This window comes from Lonchura striata, chromosome 5 (assembly GCF_050655825.1).
Source record: "Lonchura striata isolate lonStrDom1 chromosome 5, ASM5065582v1, whole genome shotgun sequence".
Taxonomy (NCBI): domain Eukaryota; kingdom Metazoa; phylum Chordata; class Aves; order Passeriformes; family Estrildidae; genus Lonchura; species Lonchura striata.
The window spans coordinates 65653374-65670846 of NC_140707.1; the positions used below are offsets into that span (position 1 = coordinate 65653374).

Below are 17473 nucleotides of genomic sequence, written 5' to 3' on the forward strand. Positions count from 1 at the left end.
AGTATGAGAGGAGAGGATTTTGTGGCTAGGATTTTGTGTACAAGCTCTCTTTCTGACCTCATCTTCCCCACCTTGTTGTAGATGTCTGCAGCATCTCCAGGGAGTCAGAAGTGGGTGTCAAGGTGGGCGAGCCTTGCAGACAGTTACTCTGACTCTGGATCTGTCTCTGGGCAGGGTGATGGAAATGCAGGTAAGTCTCATCTGACACTGCAGTTCAGGGATATCTGAATCTAAACCAGGATGATAGAAAAAGCAGAAACTAAGGGCATCTCTGCATCTGGCTGTAGCTTATTTTCTGTTCTAGCTGTCGTAGTTGGAGATGGGAAGCACAGAGTGAATAGTTCCCAGTGGACTGAAGACAGAGAGAGCCTCTGGTTTGCATTTTAGAGTTATTCAAGAGATTCTTAAATGTTAGTTTTGACATGACTAAGGGGAATCTGGGAAGGAGAAGGCTTGTAAGGGCTTTGGGTATTAACCAGCCCCAAGCTGTGATTCCTTAAACTGCCTTATGATGCCTGATGAGAGCCCTTTGCACATAGCCTTTGAGTTAAGTTCCTGACTTTCATGTTTTTTGTATGCATGTCCTGTGTCTGGCTGTGCTGAGAATTTAGGCTGTTCTGGGATATGCTGTTGAGTGGCAGTTCTAAAGGGTGGAGATCAGTGTAGAAAATTAGATATGGTGGGAGAGAAAGGAAGTTTGAGGATATCAGATTCCCATCATAGCTTGGAAGACACCTTACAGACCCTGTGGTCTTCTTGGTGTGTGAGAAAAGGAGAAAAGCACTTTGTTGGCTTTTACAAATGTTTTCAACCGTTTTTTGATCAGGATTACTTGTCATATGTTCTTTCCATCAACAGCTACAGCTAGATCCAATAAAGATTATAAGGAAGGTTTGTTTCAGAGATCATTGCTACTGTTTTCACACCATGTAGGACACCTAACTCCTGGAGTGCTTGTAATATTACCATAACCAGATAACCAGTTATCCTGGTATTTAAGAGGTCTTATCAGATACGGAAGCCTGGCCAGCAGCATGGGAGAAATAGAAACATTCTTTCTATGGAGTGTTGGTGTCCCTGCTGATAAGCCCATGTGTGCTGGGACAGCGAGCTGTAATTCACAGTCTCTTGGTTATTACAGGGTCTTTCTCCTGGGACTTTGCTCTGGGATATGAGTGTAGGAGAACTTGTACTGTGAAAACCACAATCTATTTAGTCAAATGGGCCATGTTGTTTAAAATGGCGCTTAGAACACTGCATACTGATGTCTGATGGCTTTTCATCTCATTCCTGTGGCCTGATTGATACTAGATCCCAGCAATGTCATTATACTCCATAGTGCTTGTACTGAGAGGTAAATTATGGGAGGATGAATCTGACATACTACCTGGAGAGGGGAAGGTGTGGAGCAGTGTGATTCAGCAAAGGAATTAAGTTTAATGTCTGTATTGATAAACCCAAGGGAGCAGGGACCAATCAGGCCCTGCTGATGTTCATGTTACATCAAACCTTAGTTCTAATCACATCTTATGACTGCTTTTGTGGACTTACACTTTGCAGGATCAAGCTCTTCCTAAACAAATAAATAAATAAGTGACATAATTTTACAGTAATTGATTCTTTTCCTCATGACTTTCTTCAGAAAGTGGGGCACCCCCAAAACCTGGGGAACCAGAAAACTCTGTACCCTCAAGAACAAGGCGCCTTCTTCCCCAGCTCCCACCAAGTGATAAATCAGACAGCCCCACTCCCCCAGTCCTGGTGTGCCAGGAGTCCTATTCTGAGGTTACCAAGAGAACCATTGTGAAGGACCACTGTGTGGAAGCCTATGGCGATTCCAGCAGCCACCTCTTCATCCAAGAAGACCTGGATCCGGATAGCCTCAGCGATGCCAGCAGATCTGACGATGGCTTCAGCACGGAAAAAGGCAAGAAATACAAAGAGAACAGCAAAACACTAGAGCAGATGAGGGAAGACAATAGATCAGAGAGCCGGCAGCCAGGAGCCTCCCGGATCTCTCACGTGAGAGCTGGGAGTGAGCCAGTTTCTACTTCTTTCTACATTGGTGATGACAGCAATGATTCAGAGGTTCCCTCCAAGCTCTCTCTGAGTGTGTCCCACACTCGAGCAGACAAGGACAGCAAGGATCCAGAGTTTTCCTTCAAGTGTGCTGGCACAGCAGTTTCTGGAAAGCCACCTGTCAAAGATGTTAGTGCTTATATAAACACAGCTGGAAAAGTTGTCATTTCTCTTCATCAGAGTCTTCCTCAAGATCAAGAAAACATGTCAGGAAAGGAGACAGCGTCTTTTGTTAGACAGGAAAGTTTTACCAAAGATAAATCAAGCAGTGGTGTTCCTCAGAATAAACTCCCACATATTTCAAGTCACCCTCTGCTTAAAGATTTAGAGGCTGTTCGGTCAACTCGTATGGACTTTAGTCAGGACACTCATCTTCTGCTTAAGGACACTGAAACTGCCTTGGCAGCGCTGGAAGCCAAATTGCTTGGTCAAAGCCAACAGCTGGAGCCATCAGAAACTGGTGGTCAGCTGGAGGACTCCTTGTCAGGGGACTCGGATGTAGACACGGCCAGCACAGTCAGCTTGGTGAGTGGCAAAAACGTCCCAGCAAGTGCCCCGAAACGCAAAGCAGTTGTGAGCTTGCAGAAGGAGAAATCTTCCTCCACACCATCCATCCAGGACCAGTGTGGGCAGCCCAGCGCTCGGGACAGGCTGACGGAGAAGCGGAAAACGCAAGCACCGGAGGCACCCAACCGAGCAGAGGCCGCCAAACGCTTCCAGATGAAGCGGAGCGCTGGGACTCGAGGGTCACTTGACTTCACAGATGACGAGAGAAGCTCAAACCCACCCTACCTGCCAGTCCCAGATGCGGTTGTGTCTGACCACGAGCACTCAGTTGCCCGGCCTGTTCCCAGGAGGAAACCTTTCACTCAGGTCACCAAGGAGGATCAGAGCAAAACAACCTCGAATGTGCAGAAAATCCAGCAGGTTCTCACCCGCTCCAACAGTTTATCCACCCCACGACCCACAAGGGCCTCGAAGCTGCGCCGTGCCCGGCTGGGAGATGCTTCGGACAACGAATGCGTGGACGCTGAGAAAACAGCCTCCAATTCGGATGCCACTGCTCAGGGCACCAAGCAGCCCACGGAGACGAAGAAGCTCTCCCGGCTGGACATCCTGGCCATGCCCAGGAAACGGGCAGGGTCATTTACAGTGCCCAGTGACTCGGAGACGGCGCAGTCGAGGACGGGGTTTTCGGGCCGCAGCGCCGAGTCCTATCGGAAGACGGGCATTACGGAGGTGAGAGCTGCAGCCAGGAAAACAGCAGCTGCTGCCTCTGCCAAGCAGCCTTTCAGCAGGACTCGTTCAAGCAGTGTCAAATATTCCTCCTCATCATCCTGTAAGTGGTCCTGCTTTGTGTTTCTCCCCTCTTCCCTGTTTCTGACTTACAGGCAACACGTGGTTGCCAAGGATTAGTATTACAGTAGTAGAGGTGCTGCCTTGGTGAGTACAAAAGTCTGCATTAAGGAGCAGCACGGATGTTGAGACTTCATGTGGATTTGGAGACAGCAGAGCACTCTTATACTCGGTGAGATGGTATTGTGGTTATGTCTGTGAGGATACTACAAATAGCTACTTCTTTTTTTCTCCAGTGGTTTATTTTTTGAACAACCAGTTGCCATTTGACAGTACTTTTTTTTTAAAGACAGAATTTAATGCCTTTCTAGTACTACAAAATATTCTGATCTGTTTTACTTATAAGATTAAAAGTTTTCTCCCAGAGTGTTTATAATAATGTTGGTGACAGCTGATGTCCAAGGTGGCAGGTTTGAAAGCATCTGAAACTGGAGAACAAGTAATATATGTCCCTGTGTTGTGAAAGCTGTTCCCTTGTTGTTCCTGATAATATAAATACAGAGATAGACAAGACACTGCACATTGATTACTCCAAGAAATTGACACTTCTGTGGATTTTCAGTGACTTTTGCCACAGCTAAGGCAGGTTCACAGTTGTGGTTCCCATGAGGCAGAGGTGTGGGGACTACATCGCCCTATAGTTGAGTACTCAGCAGACCCTTGAAATAACAGCATTTGTCACACTGAAATCAGCTTTCAATTAAGAGATGGGGACAATTCAGATGAGAACTTTAGCATGGTAATTGGTAATGGGAGATTGTTCCTGAAACCTTTGGTCTAAGTTCAGGTCTGTGCCTGTAGCTCTTGACCTTCTAGAGATGTGGCAAAGCAGATGTGTTTGCTTAGGATTTTTGGAATGAGTGGTAGACAAAGGGACAGGAAGAACGTCTTTGGCTGGATTTCTCAGTCCTGTTGAGAGGAATGCTATTTCCAACAGTTTCATGATTTTGTTAAGGGGTCTTGGAGTTCTGGATGTGTCCTTTAATATATTTTCATACAGCTGAGTATTTATCCCTTTTGCAGTATTCATTTTTATTGCATGCTAAAAATGTTATTTGCTGCTTGTTTTGATTTGGATTGTTTAATACATTCAGCTTCACCTTTAATTTCAGTGATTTTTTTTCTCACACTGTTATATGCATGTACATCAGAATGTGATTAAGCTAAAAGAGTATGTACAGTCTCTTCTCTTGCCTTTTTTTTTTTTTTTTTGAGATGATGCTATTATTAACGTCTTGTTAATACTGATAAATTTAAAGCAAGATAATGTGGTCAGAGTTTTCCAAACAGCAGGTGCTCTTTGCGCTCCCTCTGCCTTTGGACCACAGGCTTCAAACCATTTAGAGAAAAATTATAAGTGTTGGCCAGTTCTTTATTTAAATGAATTGGTTTTTGATTTCCACACCTCTGTAGCAGCATGCTAACACTTTTCCTTGTCCATAGTTGCAGCAGATGATGCTAATCCTTCCTCTGAATTAGTCACTCTTAAAATACTAACCTTGTAATTCCTTGATAGGAATTGATCCTTGTGCAAGCTCTAAGTACATGCTGGTGTATTTAGAGCTTCATCATGCTTGCTTGTCGTGTGATCCATGCTCTTGTACTAATGCTGTTGTAGACATAGCAAATCAGCAGCTAGAACTCCTTCCTGCAACAAGAGGGACGTGTTGTTAAACTGGACTATTGCACTGTGCCATCAAGACTTTTTTTAGCATGATACAACAACCCTTGAAAGCTTTGAATGTCAGGCCTAGGGGATAAGGAGGCAGATGTGGCTGATTTATTCCAGGAGTTCTTAGTGTTTAGCTAACCATGGGAGCTCCCAACTCTCCCAGTGGAAGAAAGTTAATCTTGCTAGTGGAGGAACAGTGTGAACTGTCCGCCCATGAGACAAGAGATGCTGGTAGATTGTTGGGCCGTATGAAGTAGCTTTCTGTGAAAGTCACAGATAACATCAGAATAATCCAAGTTACCAGTTCTGAAAGCTAAAGGCCTGTCTCCCATGCTCCTCTGTGTATATAATTTGTATACTCAGGGTAATTTAAATGATATTGAGGGAGCTGATTCTGATTTCCCTTGGCGCACAGAGATGGAAAATGAGTCTCATAATTTTAAAATTGCTGTTCAGTGACAGGGTGACCTCTTGATTCTAAAACTGCATTAAAAAAAAAAAGATGCAACTCTATGAATTGAATATGAGCAAATTGATTTTTATTATATATATGTATATAAAAACCCTAAGCCAAGGCATTATTATAGCTATGGGTGGGGTGAGATAGCAATGTCTAGGAATTCTTCTTTCACTATACAGTAATTATCTATAGTTTCTACCTGCATCTTACAAGCCAAATTAGTTGGTTTTGTTTGTATGGTGTATGATGCCGACTTAACTCACAGGTAGTGTTTCAGTGTTAGGATTGTCTTGGTAACACAGTGAAGTTTTTTGTCTGAATAACTCATCTGGTTCTGTGTTTGGTGGGTCTTCATTCTCCAGGGGTGGACAGAAGAGAATGAAGCAGTAGCTGTAGAGAGTATAGTGAAGCAGCAAACATTGGGAGCCCAGTTTTCAAACAAAGACACCTTGACATTTCCCATGCAAAGAAGACCTGGGTGTCTGCAGAACAAGTTGGGATAAGTGAGCAGCTTCCACTTGGCTCCAGGGCTTGGAGCCAGTCCTGACTGTGAACGCTTTCTTGTAGAGTGTCATTAATGGTGAATTGTGAGGCAGGAGGTGAACACGGGGTGTGTACTCTTGCAAATAACACCAAGCACCACTGTCTACTCTTCACTCAAAACCCCTTCCTTCTGCTTGTACTTGAAGCTAATTAGAAAGGTATCTGCAGGCTTGAAAATTGGGCTCTCTTTAGAAAAGGATTTCTGTGGGACTATGAGGAGTCTGAAATGTGTGCTACTTATACACAGAGCTTCTGTGCATGGAAAACTGAGTCTGTGGTAGTAATTTACTACAGTGGAAGCGTTAACCCAGTCATTATGATTTTCCATTGGAATTTTCCACTCCAAATTTGTACAGTGAATGGGAGCCATAGAGGGGCTCAACTCTGAAATAAACTCAGAGAATGTGGTGTTTTAACTTAAGATCTGCACAGAAACTCTCTTTTCCTTGTGCTCTTGGGCTAGTTTTGTGTTACCTTTCAGCCTTTTGTAGTTACTCTTGACTACTGTCCTCCATCTGAAACCAATTCATTTTTTATAAGCATCAAGGCGGAGACCACAGGGTTCAGATTACACTTCTACTTCGGAGGAGGAATATGGCTCAAATCACAGCTCCCCTAAACACAAACGCTCCCATACTTCAACAGCCACACAAACACCGAGGATGCGTGGCTCTGGGCTGGGCAAGCAGAAACACAACGGCAGAGAAACAGATGAGGATGAAGATTTTGATGACAACCCTGACCCCTACAACTTCATGGCGCAAACAGCAGAGATAGCAGAAATAGCCAGGTGAGGTGGGGCTTTATCTGTTAACCTATGAGTTTAAAATGTGTTGTTTTCTCCTTGGTGTTCAAATCAAACCCAGGTGTGGGGGTAGAAGGAGAGGCTCTCTCCTATTGTTTGTGTGCCCACATCTCCTTTATATATGAACATTGACTTGGAAGTTTTCATGAACCTTTACAGCCTGGATATGCTGGTTGTACCTTGTATCTACAAAAGGCCACAGTGCAGGCTGTTGTCTCTTGGTTTGTTTCTTGTTCAAGCTGTAGGAAGTCTAATTGTTTATACCTGCATAACTCTGCTCTCTGCTGGAAGTCACAGTGTGTGTGTGTGTGTATGGTGTGGTTGGTGTGAACTCTCTTAATTCTCTGCAGAGGAAGTCAAATAGATTAGCAAAGACTGAATATGTAAACTGTGGAAGCTGCTTTGCCTGAAGCTGGTGAAGGAGCAGTAAGGAATAGCTGCAGGGCAGAAACCTCTTTGCTGGGAACAACTGAATCTGAACCTGTCTAGACCTTGTATATAAATGAATCCTTGCTTAGCTTGATGTCCCTGGATACGGTACTTGCTGTGTACTGGTGGTCTGATGGTTGCCTGGAGGACCTCAGCAATAAAGCAAATAGATTCTTTTTTTAAACAGTGGCATTTGAGGTTTGTCATCTCTAATATGCAACTGTGTTATGCCAACTTTCCAGAAATACTGGTCTTCCATTGTACTGGCCATACTTGAAATACTTTTGCTTGAGGAAGCTGCCTTGTGTCTGCTTTTGGCCACATCGCCTTCGCTGCTGCCATGCTCACCTCCAAAGGACTTTTCTTGCTGAAAGTTGCTGTCAAGCTGCTAGAAAGTGTGTCAGCCTTCAAACCAGGCTGCTCTACCTGTGCTGCACGAAGTGTGTGTGTGTGTGAGATGCCAGCTTCCCTCCCAGCAGCATTCCCAGCACGGGGAGCGCTCTGGCTCTCAGCAGCTATAAATAAAGGCTTGCGTCAGACTCGTCTGGCGCTGCAGCGTGCAGGGCTCTGTCACAGAGCCTGCCTGGTAATTGCAGTCCTGATTTCCCTTGCTGCTCCCGAATTAACTGGGAGGGGTTTAGAGGAGTCAGGGAGAGTTAAAAGGGAAAATGCCACTTGTTTACAGTACTGAGTCACATAATGGAAGTGTTTGGTGACAACTCTATCCAAACCAGCACAGAGAGGGGTTACCTTATGCAGGCAGCTCAGCCTGTATTTTATTAGTTCAACTGTGCATTTTCTTTCCAAGCAAATGTTTTGATGAACTGACAGTTTTATCGCATTGCTTGTTTTCCTTGTGGGTGCCTTCCAACTTGGAATATTCCATAATAATGTGGGGGTTTTTGTTGGGTGACATGTTTTGGGGTTTTTTTTTTTGGTTGGTTGGTTTGGTTTTTTTCATTAAAAGAGGACAGTTGTTTCAAGTGAATCTGACTAGCTGTAAGATTATTTTTTTCTCATGGAAGTTTTCCTTTAAAATTACTGTAACAGTTACTTCTGATCTGAAGGGGTTTTTTAAAGCTCTACTACCAACAATCCAGAGATTTAGGACCTGTTTTTGAGCTCTAGAGCAGATAGAGCAAGGTCCTGCCAACACTGAGTATTAACTGTACACCTGTCAAGGGGCTTGAGGTTTAAAGGCTTGGTTTCTGAAAACCAGATCCCTCTAACGTATGCTATGCTTATCCTCATAATCCCTCAGCTCTTCTGGAGAATGTGGAGGCATATTGTGATTTTCTGCCTACAGACCACAAGGAAAATGCAAGAGAAATTGAGGTTTTTTTCTTTAAGTAAAAAAAGAAGGTTTTTTTCCCCTGTATGTACTTTTTAATGGAAAACAAAGAAGACCCAGGAAAAATTAACTATACTGTATTAAGAAAACAAACAAACAAGAGAAAGAGGTAGAGTGAATGTGTGGAGGAGCAATAACATAAAATTTCTTTATGGATTGTCTCTGCTTTCTGGCAGTGTGTAGTTACTAGAATTTGCTTTATATCAATTCTCCACTTTGAAGCTGGATTCAGGTGGGAAGGGGATTTATTTTTTGTGCAGCCAGAACATTCCTCAGCACCTTGCCAAGGTAGCCCATAAAACACTGCTTGCCCTAGCCTCTGCAGAGGTTATAGTTCCCACAAACTTTTTGTGGCTCCTCTTTTTATATTTTATGAATGTGAGGCACGTTGGTATTCTGTGTCCTAATGGTTCTGCTTCATTGCTTGTGCTTTAGGCTCAGCCAAACCTTGGTGAAGGATGTGGCCATCCTTGCTCGAGAGATTCACGATGTTGCTGGAGATGGGGACTCGCAGAGCTCCTCGGGGACGGGACCAAGTCCCTCCCTCAGCTCTGTGCCCAACACTCCGGCCTCCACCATATCGGCGAGGGAAGAGGTAAGGGCTGCAGTCACACACATCTCTGCCCCTCGGTGCTACTAAGTGCCTGGGGCATGACTGGAGTGCGAGACCAGGGCAGCATCCCCAGTTGCTGCAGCACTGAAAAACCTTCATTCCTTGTCCTCCTAAAGAGCACCACCAGAAAGACCAACTGCAGCCTATTTAGGGTGCTCTGTTTTGTCCGCTCTGCTGCAGCCAGCCTTGCAAGATTCATTTCCTAAGGCTCTCAAGGCTTCTGTCTGGACACTGGTCCCTGAAATTTGCATCTGAGGAGCAGGATGGAGGGGATGTGTTGTGCTGCTGTGCCAGGGAGCCAAAATTTTCGTCTTTGTTTCACACAAGGCACTGACGGTGTGTGCTGGCTGCACTCTCTGTGTCAGCTGTGTTTTGTACTTCTGCTGTGTCCTTTCTGCCAGCACTGTTGAATTGCTGTGCAGGTGTTGCTTGAATCCCTTCCCTTCATCTGAGTATTGATGGAGGAGGACAAGGACTCTGGGAGCTGGGCAGGGAGGCAGGCAGGTAGCTTGGGAAGTGCTGTCCCCCAGCCCTTCAGTGAAGCTGTGGCTTCATCCCAAACTGTGTAGCACAGTTTGTCTGCACTAGGCTGGGAAGGAGAGAGGCAATTTCTTAATTTGGTTCACCAGTGCCGCAGCACAAAGACCAGCTCAGCTCAAATTTGGCTGCAAGGTCACCAGGAGGCTTCAGCTGCTGAAGCAAAATTGCCTTTGGTACTGTTTAAATCCAAATTCCCTCCTGTGTACTACCAGCGTGGGCTTAAAAAATACATAGCTTTTTGCTGCTCAGATGGTTCCCCTGGCCCCCTGTTGTCTTTGATTGTTGGGAGAATTGCAGACCTATCCTAGGCAGGGTTCAAAGCTGAGACCAAACTTGTTACTCTGCCAAGAGAGTCCTTGGAGGTCCCATGATCCTGCTGTGATCAGCACTAGAGGGGCAAAGCAGAAGTTTAGGGGGATACCCAGAAGATCAGCTGAGTGTGGCTGTGATTGTGCTAAACCGAGATCAGCTGCAGCCTGCTCAGGGAGGGGTTTGTCCTGGGGCCTTTTGGAGCCAAAGTGCACAAATGTTTCACTGTAACTGCAGACTCTGAGATAAAATGTTTTATTGCTTTGTTTCCTTGCAAGTGCCACACCTGCCAACTGCCTTTTGTATTATTCTTTTCAAGCAGTAAAGGTGACATGCCTACTGTACTTCCAACTTGCAAAATGAAACATTTTACTGGGCTCCCAGTTGCTTACAGGGGAAGAAGAGCAGTATCCCAGCTTTTTTTTTTTTTTTGGAGTGCCACTGAAGGGTTCAACCCTAACTCAGCTCATACAGAGGGATGTTCCCAGCTGCTAGAGGAAGACACCTGCAGAAGTGTGTTTCTAGTTTCTCTAGTGTTTCTGCTCTGTACAAACTGACAGGCTCCAAAGTGTGATGATAAATAGCAGACTCACAAACCCAGGATAGCTCAGACCTGGATGAGGGTTTCTCTGTGGCTTTGTAGTGCTGCTGTGTGGCACATGCCAGTCAGTCCCTCACAACAGTCAGGAGAGCAAATTCAGGACTGTCACACTGTAGGGAATACTCCTGGCAGTGCCCACTGCTAGAGCAGTTCTTGAGAACTTACAGTGGTGTGAAAGACAAAGCACTGATGGGAGTCCATGAAGATCTATCAGGAGCCATAACCTTTGGTGTGTTCAGGTAGTGGGTGAAAGCACTCTCAAGGCTTCTAATGAGGCTTCCTCTGAACAGGAGAAGATATCACCATGATTTCAGCAGGGCCAGCATCTGGCAGGCTGCTTGAGTACACCCAAAATGCCACAATGCATCAGTGTTGCTGCCTTATGTGATCGATAGCCAGGAACAGGTTCCATCAGCAGGGCTTTCTGCTGGCAGTGCTGAGATGTGGAGCAGATGCTGAATAGCTTGGGATCCTAAACAGTGCAGCTTGGGGGTCTTGTTATGAATGACAACTATACAAACTGATGTGGGTTTAATAAACACACGTCATCTTTGGCACTGGACCAGATTCAGCACCAGCGCACAGCCACGCCTACTTCCCACAGTCTAAGTGTTGTTGAAACTGTGCTGAATTAATAATTTTGGCTTGATGCAGAGAAGCTACTAGGAAATGTCTGAAGATGAGTGTGTGTGATGCTAAGCACTCTGAATTTTGTGAGTGTTTATCAAACAACTGTATATTAAATATTCTAGGAAAGGACACAGTGATGAGAAATAGCTACCATGGTTATAATAGTAATATATTGAAAGATCTGATAGAAGGGATTATGTGAATAAGAAAAGTTTTCTCTGTGTGGCTGTCTCTTATGCTGCAATGGTTTATACAGTGTTGTATGCCATTCTGCATTCTAGTACTAAATATTTATATCTATTCCAAAAAAGTGGGGGAAAATGCAGGAAAAAGAAGTACTGATACTGGAATCACTTTTGAGTGTTTAATGCTGTACCATTAAACACTCCCTTGGCCTCAAATGAACTGCTTTTTAAATTACTTTATTAAGAAGCTTGGTTAAAGTTTAAATGAGATGTATCCTTTTAAAAGTTAAGGTGGAGCCTTAGATTTAAACCTTATTCTTCATGTTCTGTCCTTTCAGGTTCAGTGCTGGCTTGGATGTGTGCCAGGGAGGCTTTCAGTTTCCCCAGTGTATGTTTGGGGTGGTTTTGTTTTTCTAGCCTCAGCTGTACAATTTATGATAAAATGGATTATTGGCATACAGAACTGAGTACTGCTACAAATTATGCAAATTAAAAAACAACAACAAAAAAAACCCAAAAGAAACCCCCCAAAAAAACCAACCCAAAAAACAAAAAACAGAACAAAAGAAGGGGTTCAGCAAGGGTGAAACTTTAAAGATTCCTGTTTGCCAAAGCCTTGGGTTGTTTGGGATGCCTTGCTTTGTGGGTGTGTAGGTTTTGCAGGACCCAGCTTTCTGCAGAGCTCAGCCATCAAATTTAAACATCAGCTGCTGCTAACACAGTCAAGTTGGATCATCCCAAATCACTGGCTACTTCTGTGAACTTTAGACCTGCATAAAATTCTTTTGGCAAATCTTTTAAAAAAAAGTTGATACTGATGTAACAAAAACTAAAGAGCCTGATTAAGTTTAAGTTGTTGTGTAATGTACTTAGTATGAGTATTGGTACAACAAGAGGAAATGCTTACAGGTGTGACAGAACAGAAAATGTGAGAACAGAACAGGTCATGTGCAGAATCTCCTGGATGGTGGAGCAGGTGCTGTCCTTTCCTTGTTTTCAGCTGGTTGTGCCGAGACCTGCTCACTGTAGGAGTATCTCATTCCCTTCTGACATTCTTACTGCTGCAATCAGCCTAACTTACTGTTTCTGCACTTGATGAAAGGAAGCTTATTAGCTAAATATTTTGGCTGTTCTGCCCCTGTGCCATAATATCTCACACCTGCTGCCTGTGTATAACCCAAGTGCTGCTGCATAGTGTGGGGAGCCTGGACCTTGGATGGCACATGGTTTCCTCACAAGGAGCTGTGTGCTTTGCCAACCAAAGGGCCTCTTGGGCTGGGTGTTCAGCCCTTTCCCAGAGCACTCTGGATTTCACCCAGCACAGTCCAGTTTGGAGTAACTGGGGAGTTTCCTGAGGCCACCTCAGCAGAGCTGGCTGGGGACCAGGATCTCCGTGGCTTCAGTGCATGATGGGGGGTGGGCACCAAGTGCTGGTCCCCAGGAATGTGCTTTTGGGAATGTCAACCCCAAATAACCCCAGACCCTGTGTTCTCTTTGATACTTGCTGTCACAGTCATTCACTAGCATTGATCTCTTTGTTTCTGTTTTAACACAGATTGCTCGTAGATCTTTTCGGCTGGCATATCCATCTCAGGTGCACTTTCCATCCCATTATTTTGTATCTCTGTCTTGTCACTGTTATTTTCTTCCCCTTCTTTTAAAGTTTTTGTCAGTAAAGCCAACAGGAGTAACTGTCTTGTAATTTCTGTTCTTCCAGTTAATTATTTGCATTTTTAGTGGTTTTGTATTGCTTTTTCATCTCTTTCATGTGTTGCTAAATGGTTTCTGATTATTTTGAGTGTGTCTTTAATGTTACATTGATATATTAAGACATAAGATATGGGAAAATAGGGTCCTTTTGAGCTAAATTAAGACATAAGATATGGGAAAATAGGGTCCTTTTGAGCTAAATTCAAAAAAGACAAAGATGTACTTTTCCATACATGCTCAAGACTCAAAATTTTAAAGTAGAATAACCCCACAGAGTTTTGTGGTATGACTCCAGTGGGTAGACACTTGCAGGATTGGGGTCTAGTAATTTGCTTATGAGCCCATACCTGTCTGAACAAGACTTAAATGAATCAGGGTTCCTCTTGGGCTTGCCTGAAAATCTGCAATACCTGCAGTGAGTGCCTGCTTTCCCTACTAATTTTTAATGACTCATTACTCATTATTTCCAAGTTGGTGCAGCACATTCCAGAAGCAAGTCTGAACTACCAGAAAGTGCCTCCGGGATCAGTGGAACTGAAGGATTTTGACCAAAATATGAATGACAACAGAGAAGAGGATCCCTCAAGAAAAACAAGGACAAGAAACCGTGAAGAGGCAGGACACCTTTTTCTTTACTTTATTTAGTACATTGCTTTAAGATGCTGCATGTAAACTTTTTTTTGTAAATTGCCAAAGGAGGCTAATTAAAAAAAAAAAAAAACAAAAAAAAAAAAACCAAAAAAAAACAAAACCGTACTTGAAGTGTGGGTATAGAAACAGTGTTTAAAAAGAAAGAAGAAGAATGGAACCACCCCTCTTGCCAGTAGTGACTGGAAGTTTCCTCTCTTGTGTAAAATGTCAGTAAAACCTGAGGCTTGGTCACCTATTTTTGGGAGCACACATTGAGTGTCAGAGCCTTCTTAGGCTATTTCACTGCTATCTTAGGGAAGAACTCAAACATTCCAACTTCGAAATCTGAAGCACTGATAGTTTAATGACACCTTACTGTTCTGCAGCTGGCATCCTGGTTAGAGCTGCTGATGGAGCAGCAGTGGCAGGATCTGGACCTTAGGAGGGGATGTGTGACTGGTGCTGTGGCACAGCTGGTGTGCTGTGGCACAGCTGGCTCGCTGTGCCCTGCAGTCTGTGAGCATTGCTCCCTCCAGTGTTAGTGCAGAGTGACCTGCAAATCACTGGGGTGATGCTAAAGGCTGAGAAAGCCTGGCCTGCACTTGAGGCTGGGGATGGTGTTGGATGAGGGGTGTAGTGGGGTGATGGTGCCAGGGGGAGGAGGAGAAAGCTGCTGATCCAGCACTGGCTGTTGCTCTTGCTTGCTTTCTGCCTGCCTGTCAGCTGTGGTGGGAAGGAAGAGCTGGGCAGAGACTTCAGGGAGGCAGTGCAGGCAGGAGGGCAGAGCTGCCTCCAGCACATCCACTCTGGAGGTGGAGTGACTCACACAGGCACATACAGGGGACCGTGGGCTGAGCCACTGGAACTGATCCTGTCCTGTGACTGCTTTGAAGCAATCCCTTCCTCTCCTGTAGAGAAGTGCCAAGGCTGGATAAAAGGTGCAGCTTCAGAGTGCCCCCAGCTTGGTGTGGGCTTTCCTGGCAGAAGCCTGGAGGCTCTGCTAAGCCACAGGACTTGAATATTTGGGGTTTGATAGTATTTTGTTGTTATTTTTAATAAAGCAGAATGTAACATGGTGGGATACCTGGCTTTGAAGGTGGTTTCAACTCATATGTGTCACATTAGATCGTTTCAGTGAGACTGCTTGTGGGGCTTCTTGCATTGTGATTTGACTTTTTGGTGTGGGTTTTTTTTTTTTTTTGTGAGGTGTGGGAAGTCTGAAGTGCTGTTCTTTCAGAAATGCTTAAATGCTTATGTTACTGCAAAAGCTGTGTCTCTGTCTCTAAAATAAGTCTGAACAAGTTAGTATTAACCATTATAACCATTATGCCAAAGTGCTGCACTAAATATGCACATCATTTTAATCTCCCTTGAACTTCAAGTATCATCCACACAAACAAAGATGTTTCAGTGGAGGTGATTTACTGTACAAAAAATTCCTGTTTTGTAATATGCTGCTTTTGCTAAAAGTTTTCCAATCTGTCCTCATATTTTAGGTAATCTTTGACAATCTGATGTTGAACCCAGTGTCCCAGTTATCACATACAATCCGTGAAAATACAGAAAATCTTGCTGAAAAAATGAAGTAAGTAACTTCTTGTCCCTGTCCTGAAATATTGACTTGGTGGTGAGTTTGTTGATTTGTTACTTGTGGAAGATATTGTACTGTTGTCTTGGAAAGTTCTGTAATCAGGATGCAGGGAATCTACGTGTAGGAAATTGTGTGTGTGTAACCACCCAGAGGTAATATGATTATTTGCTATCACTTTTCCTCATATCTTTGGCCTTTGGAATTTTAATGTTGGAATTGTAATGCCTGTTGATGCCTTGACTTTGAAATGCTGCCTATGCAGGAGATAGAGCAGAAAACTGGTGGATTGTTTCTTCTTTCCTTTTCTGTACCAAGGCTCTTGTAAATATGCAGTATGTTACCAAGCATGTGAAATCTTTTCCAAGTTTGTTGTTGCTCTAGAGACATCAGAGGGAAGGACTTTGGATTGTTCCTAAATCAGCTGAAAGGAGCTTTGTCCAGCTGCTAATCCACTAATCTCTTTTGTTGCCACATCTTGTGATAATTAAGTCTTTTAAACAAGCAGTTTTTTGATGGCAGTTTTAAGATCTGCGCTACTTTTTGTGTTACAGGATTCTGTTTCAAAATTCAGAAAGGACCTGGGAGGAAATGGAGGCCAAAATCAATTCAGAAAATGAAGTGCCAATTCTGAAGACATCAAACAAAGTAAGTCCATGCAAACAAGTGAAATACTAAAGACTTGATCCATGAATGCTTTGTAAGAAACCAAACTAACAATCTCTGACCCTTCTCAAATCCATTTCTGAAATTTCTGGTCCATTTTCATGTGTTGAACTGCTGGATTTCGTTACTGTTTGAAGTGTGACAAAGCAAGTTCCTTCTGTGGTTTTGTTTCACCAAACTCTTTCCCAGTTCCTTTGCAAATGATTTTCAGAGACTGGGTCTCTTAACAGATGTTGAAGTTCAGGGTCATTAGGCCTCATTCAAACATTTACCAAAGGGTCATCTGCCATGTGGTTGCCACAGCTTCAGTTGTAGACAGGTGTTTCTCATGAGGAAACACCTGTTTGTTTTCTTCACCTGTAAATGTTTGATATTAGGACAGTAAAAATCCACCTCAGGGTGCATTCACTCAGGTGATTCAGCCTCAAGACGGTGCTGGTGCTCTCATGACCTTTCATTGCCCTTGAAGGGGGATTGTCAGTGAGGTTTTAATTGCAGAAGTAGACCCAGTGAATATGGTTAATGCTAAACAACCTTGTGCAAGATGTGTGTAGCTTGGTCCTGCAGCAGTATAAATGTGGCCAAATACCCTGTCTGGTCTAGGAGATGAGTTTATAAATATCTTAGTGTATTTCATATTAAGGAGGATGTACAGATGTAGCATTTCATATCTAAAAGCCACTGTGGCTATGAATGGGGTGTGTAGTAGGACTTGGTGACAGGATGCAGAGCAGGCACCCTGTGCACTGACCAAATGCCCCTCACTACAGCTTTTCTGTTAAACGAGCAAGGTTGGGTCTGACTTTGAATCTTCTTGATCAGATAAGGCAGAAGCAGTAAGACTAAATTCCTGTGTCAGTTGAATACTTTGTTGCTTAATTTTCTTTCTGATGCTTTTGTTTCTAGGAAATCAGTTCTATCCTGAAAGAGCTCAGGCGAGTTCAAAAACAGCTTGAAGGTTGGTCATCTTAAATGTTCCTGTTGTCTCTCAAATGCCAGTAGAGTTGCACAAAATAATGTTGGCCTGATTTGTCAGTGGAAGCTGGGAGAGGATGCAGAAGTTCAGGCTGTTACCACAGTGCTGTCTGATGAGTGCATAGGGAATTAACTATAGATTAATCTTATACTGCCAGTTTTTAGGAAAATTTTTTGACTATTGAAATGTAGAAGCTGTTGCTATGGAAATGCTTTTTTTTGCTGTAATTAGCATATTCCCATAAGATAAACTGGTGCAAGACTGTTCTGATGAAATAGTATTTAGCAGCTCTTCCAGCCAATAAGCTATGCTATGGTTTTTGGACTTGAA

General features: G+C 43.7%; 1 protein-coding gene across 9 annotated transcripts in view; it reads left to right on the forward strand.

Annotated features, from left to right (window-relative positions):
* Positions 1-17473, forward strand: part of CEP170B (centrosomal protein 170B) — a 58339-nt gene that overhangs the window by 36318 nt on the left and 4548 nt on the right. For 3 of the 9 annotated variants that reach the window (XM_085580846.1, XM_085580849.1, XM_085580847.1), the window contains 9 exons: positions 82-190; positions 1643-3418; positions 6651-6900; positions 9131-9290; positions 13129-13167; positions 13755-13898; positions 15410-15498; positions 16056-16149; positions 17074-17125. In XM_085580846.1, the coding sequence (XP_085436972.1) occupies positions 82-190; positions 1643-3418; positions 6651-6900; positions 9131-9290; positions 13129-13167; positions 13755-13898; positions 15410-15498; positions 16056-16149; positions 17074-17125 (2713 nt within the window). The remainder of the gene's footprint in view (positions 1-81; positions 191-1642; positions 3419-6650; positions 6901-9130; positions 9291-13128; positions 13168-13754; positions 13899-15409; positions 15499-16055; positions 16150-17073; positions 17126-17473) is intronic. The other 6 variants (XM_085580851.1, XM_085580853.1, XM_085580848.1 and 3 more) reach the window with 3 other exon arrangements.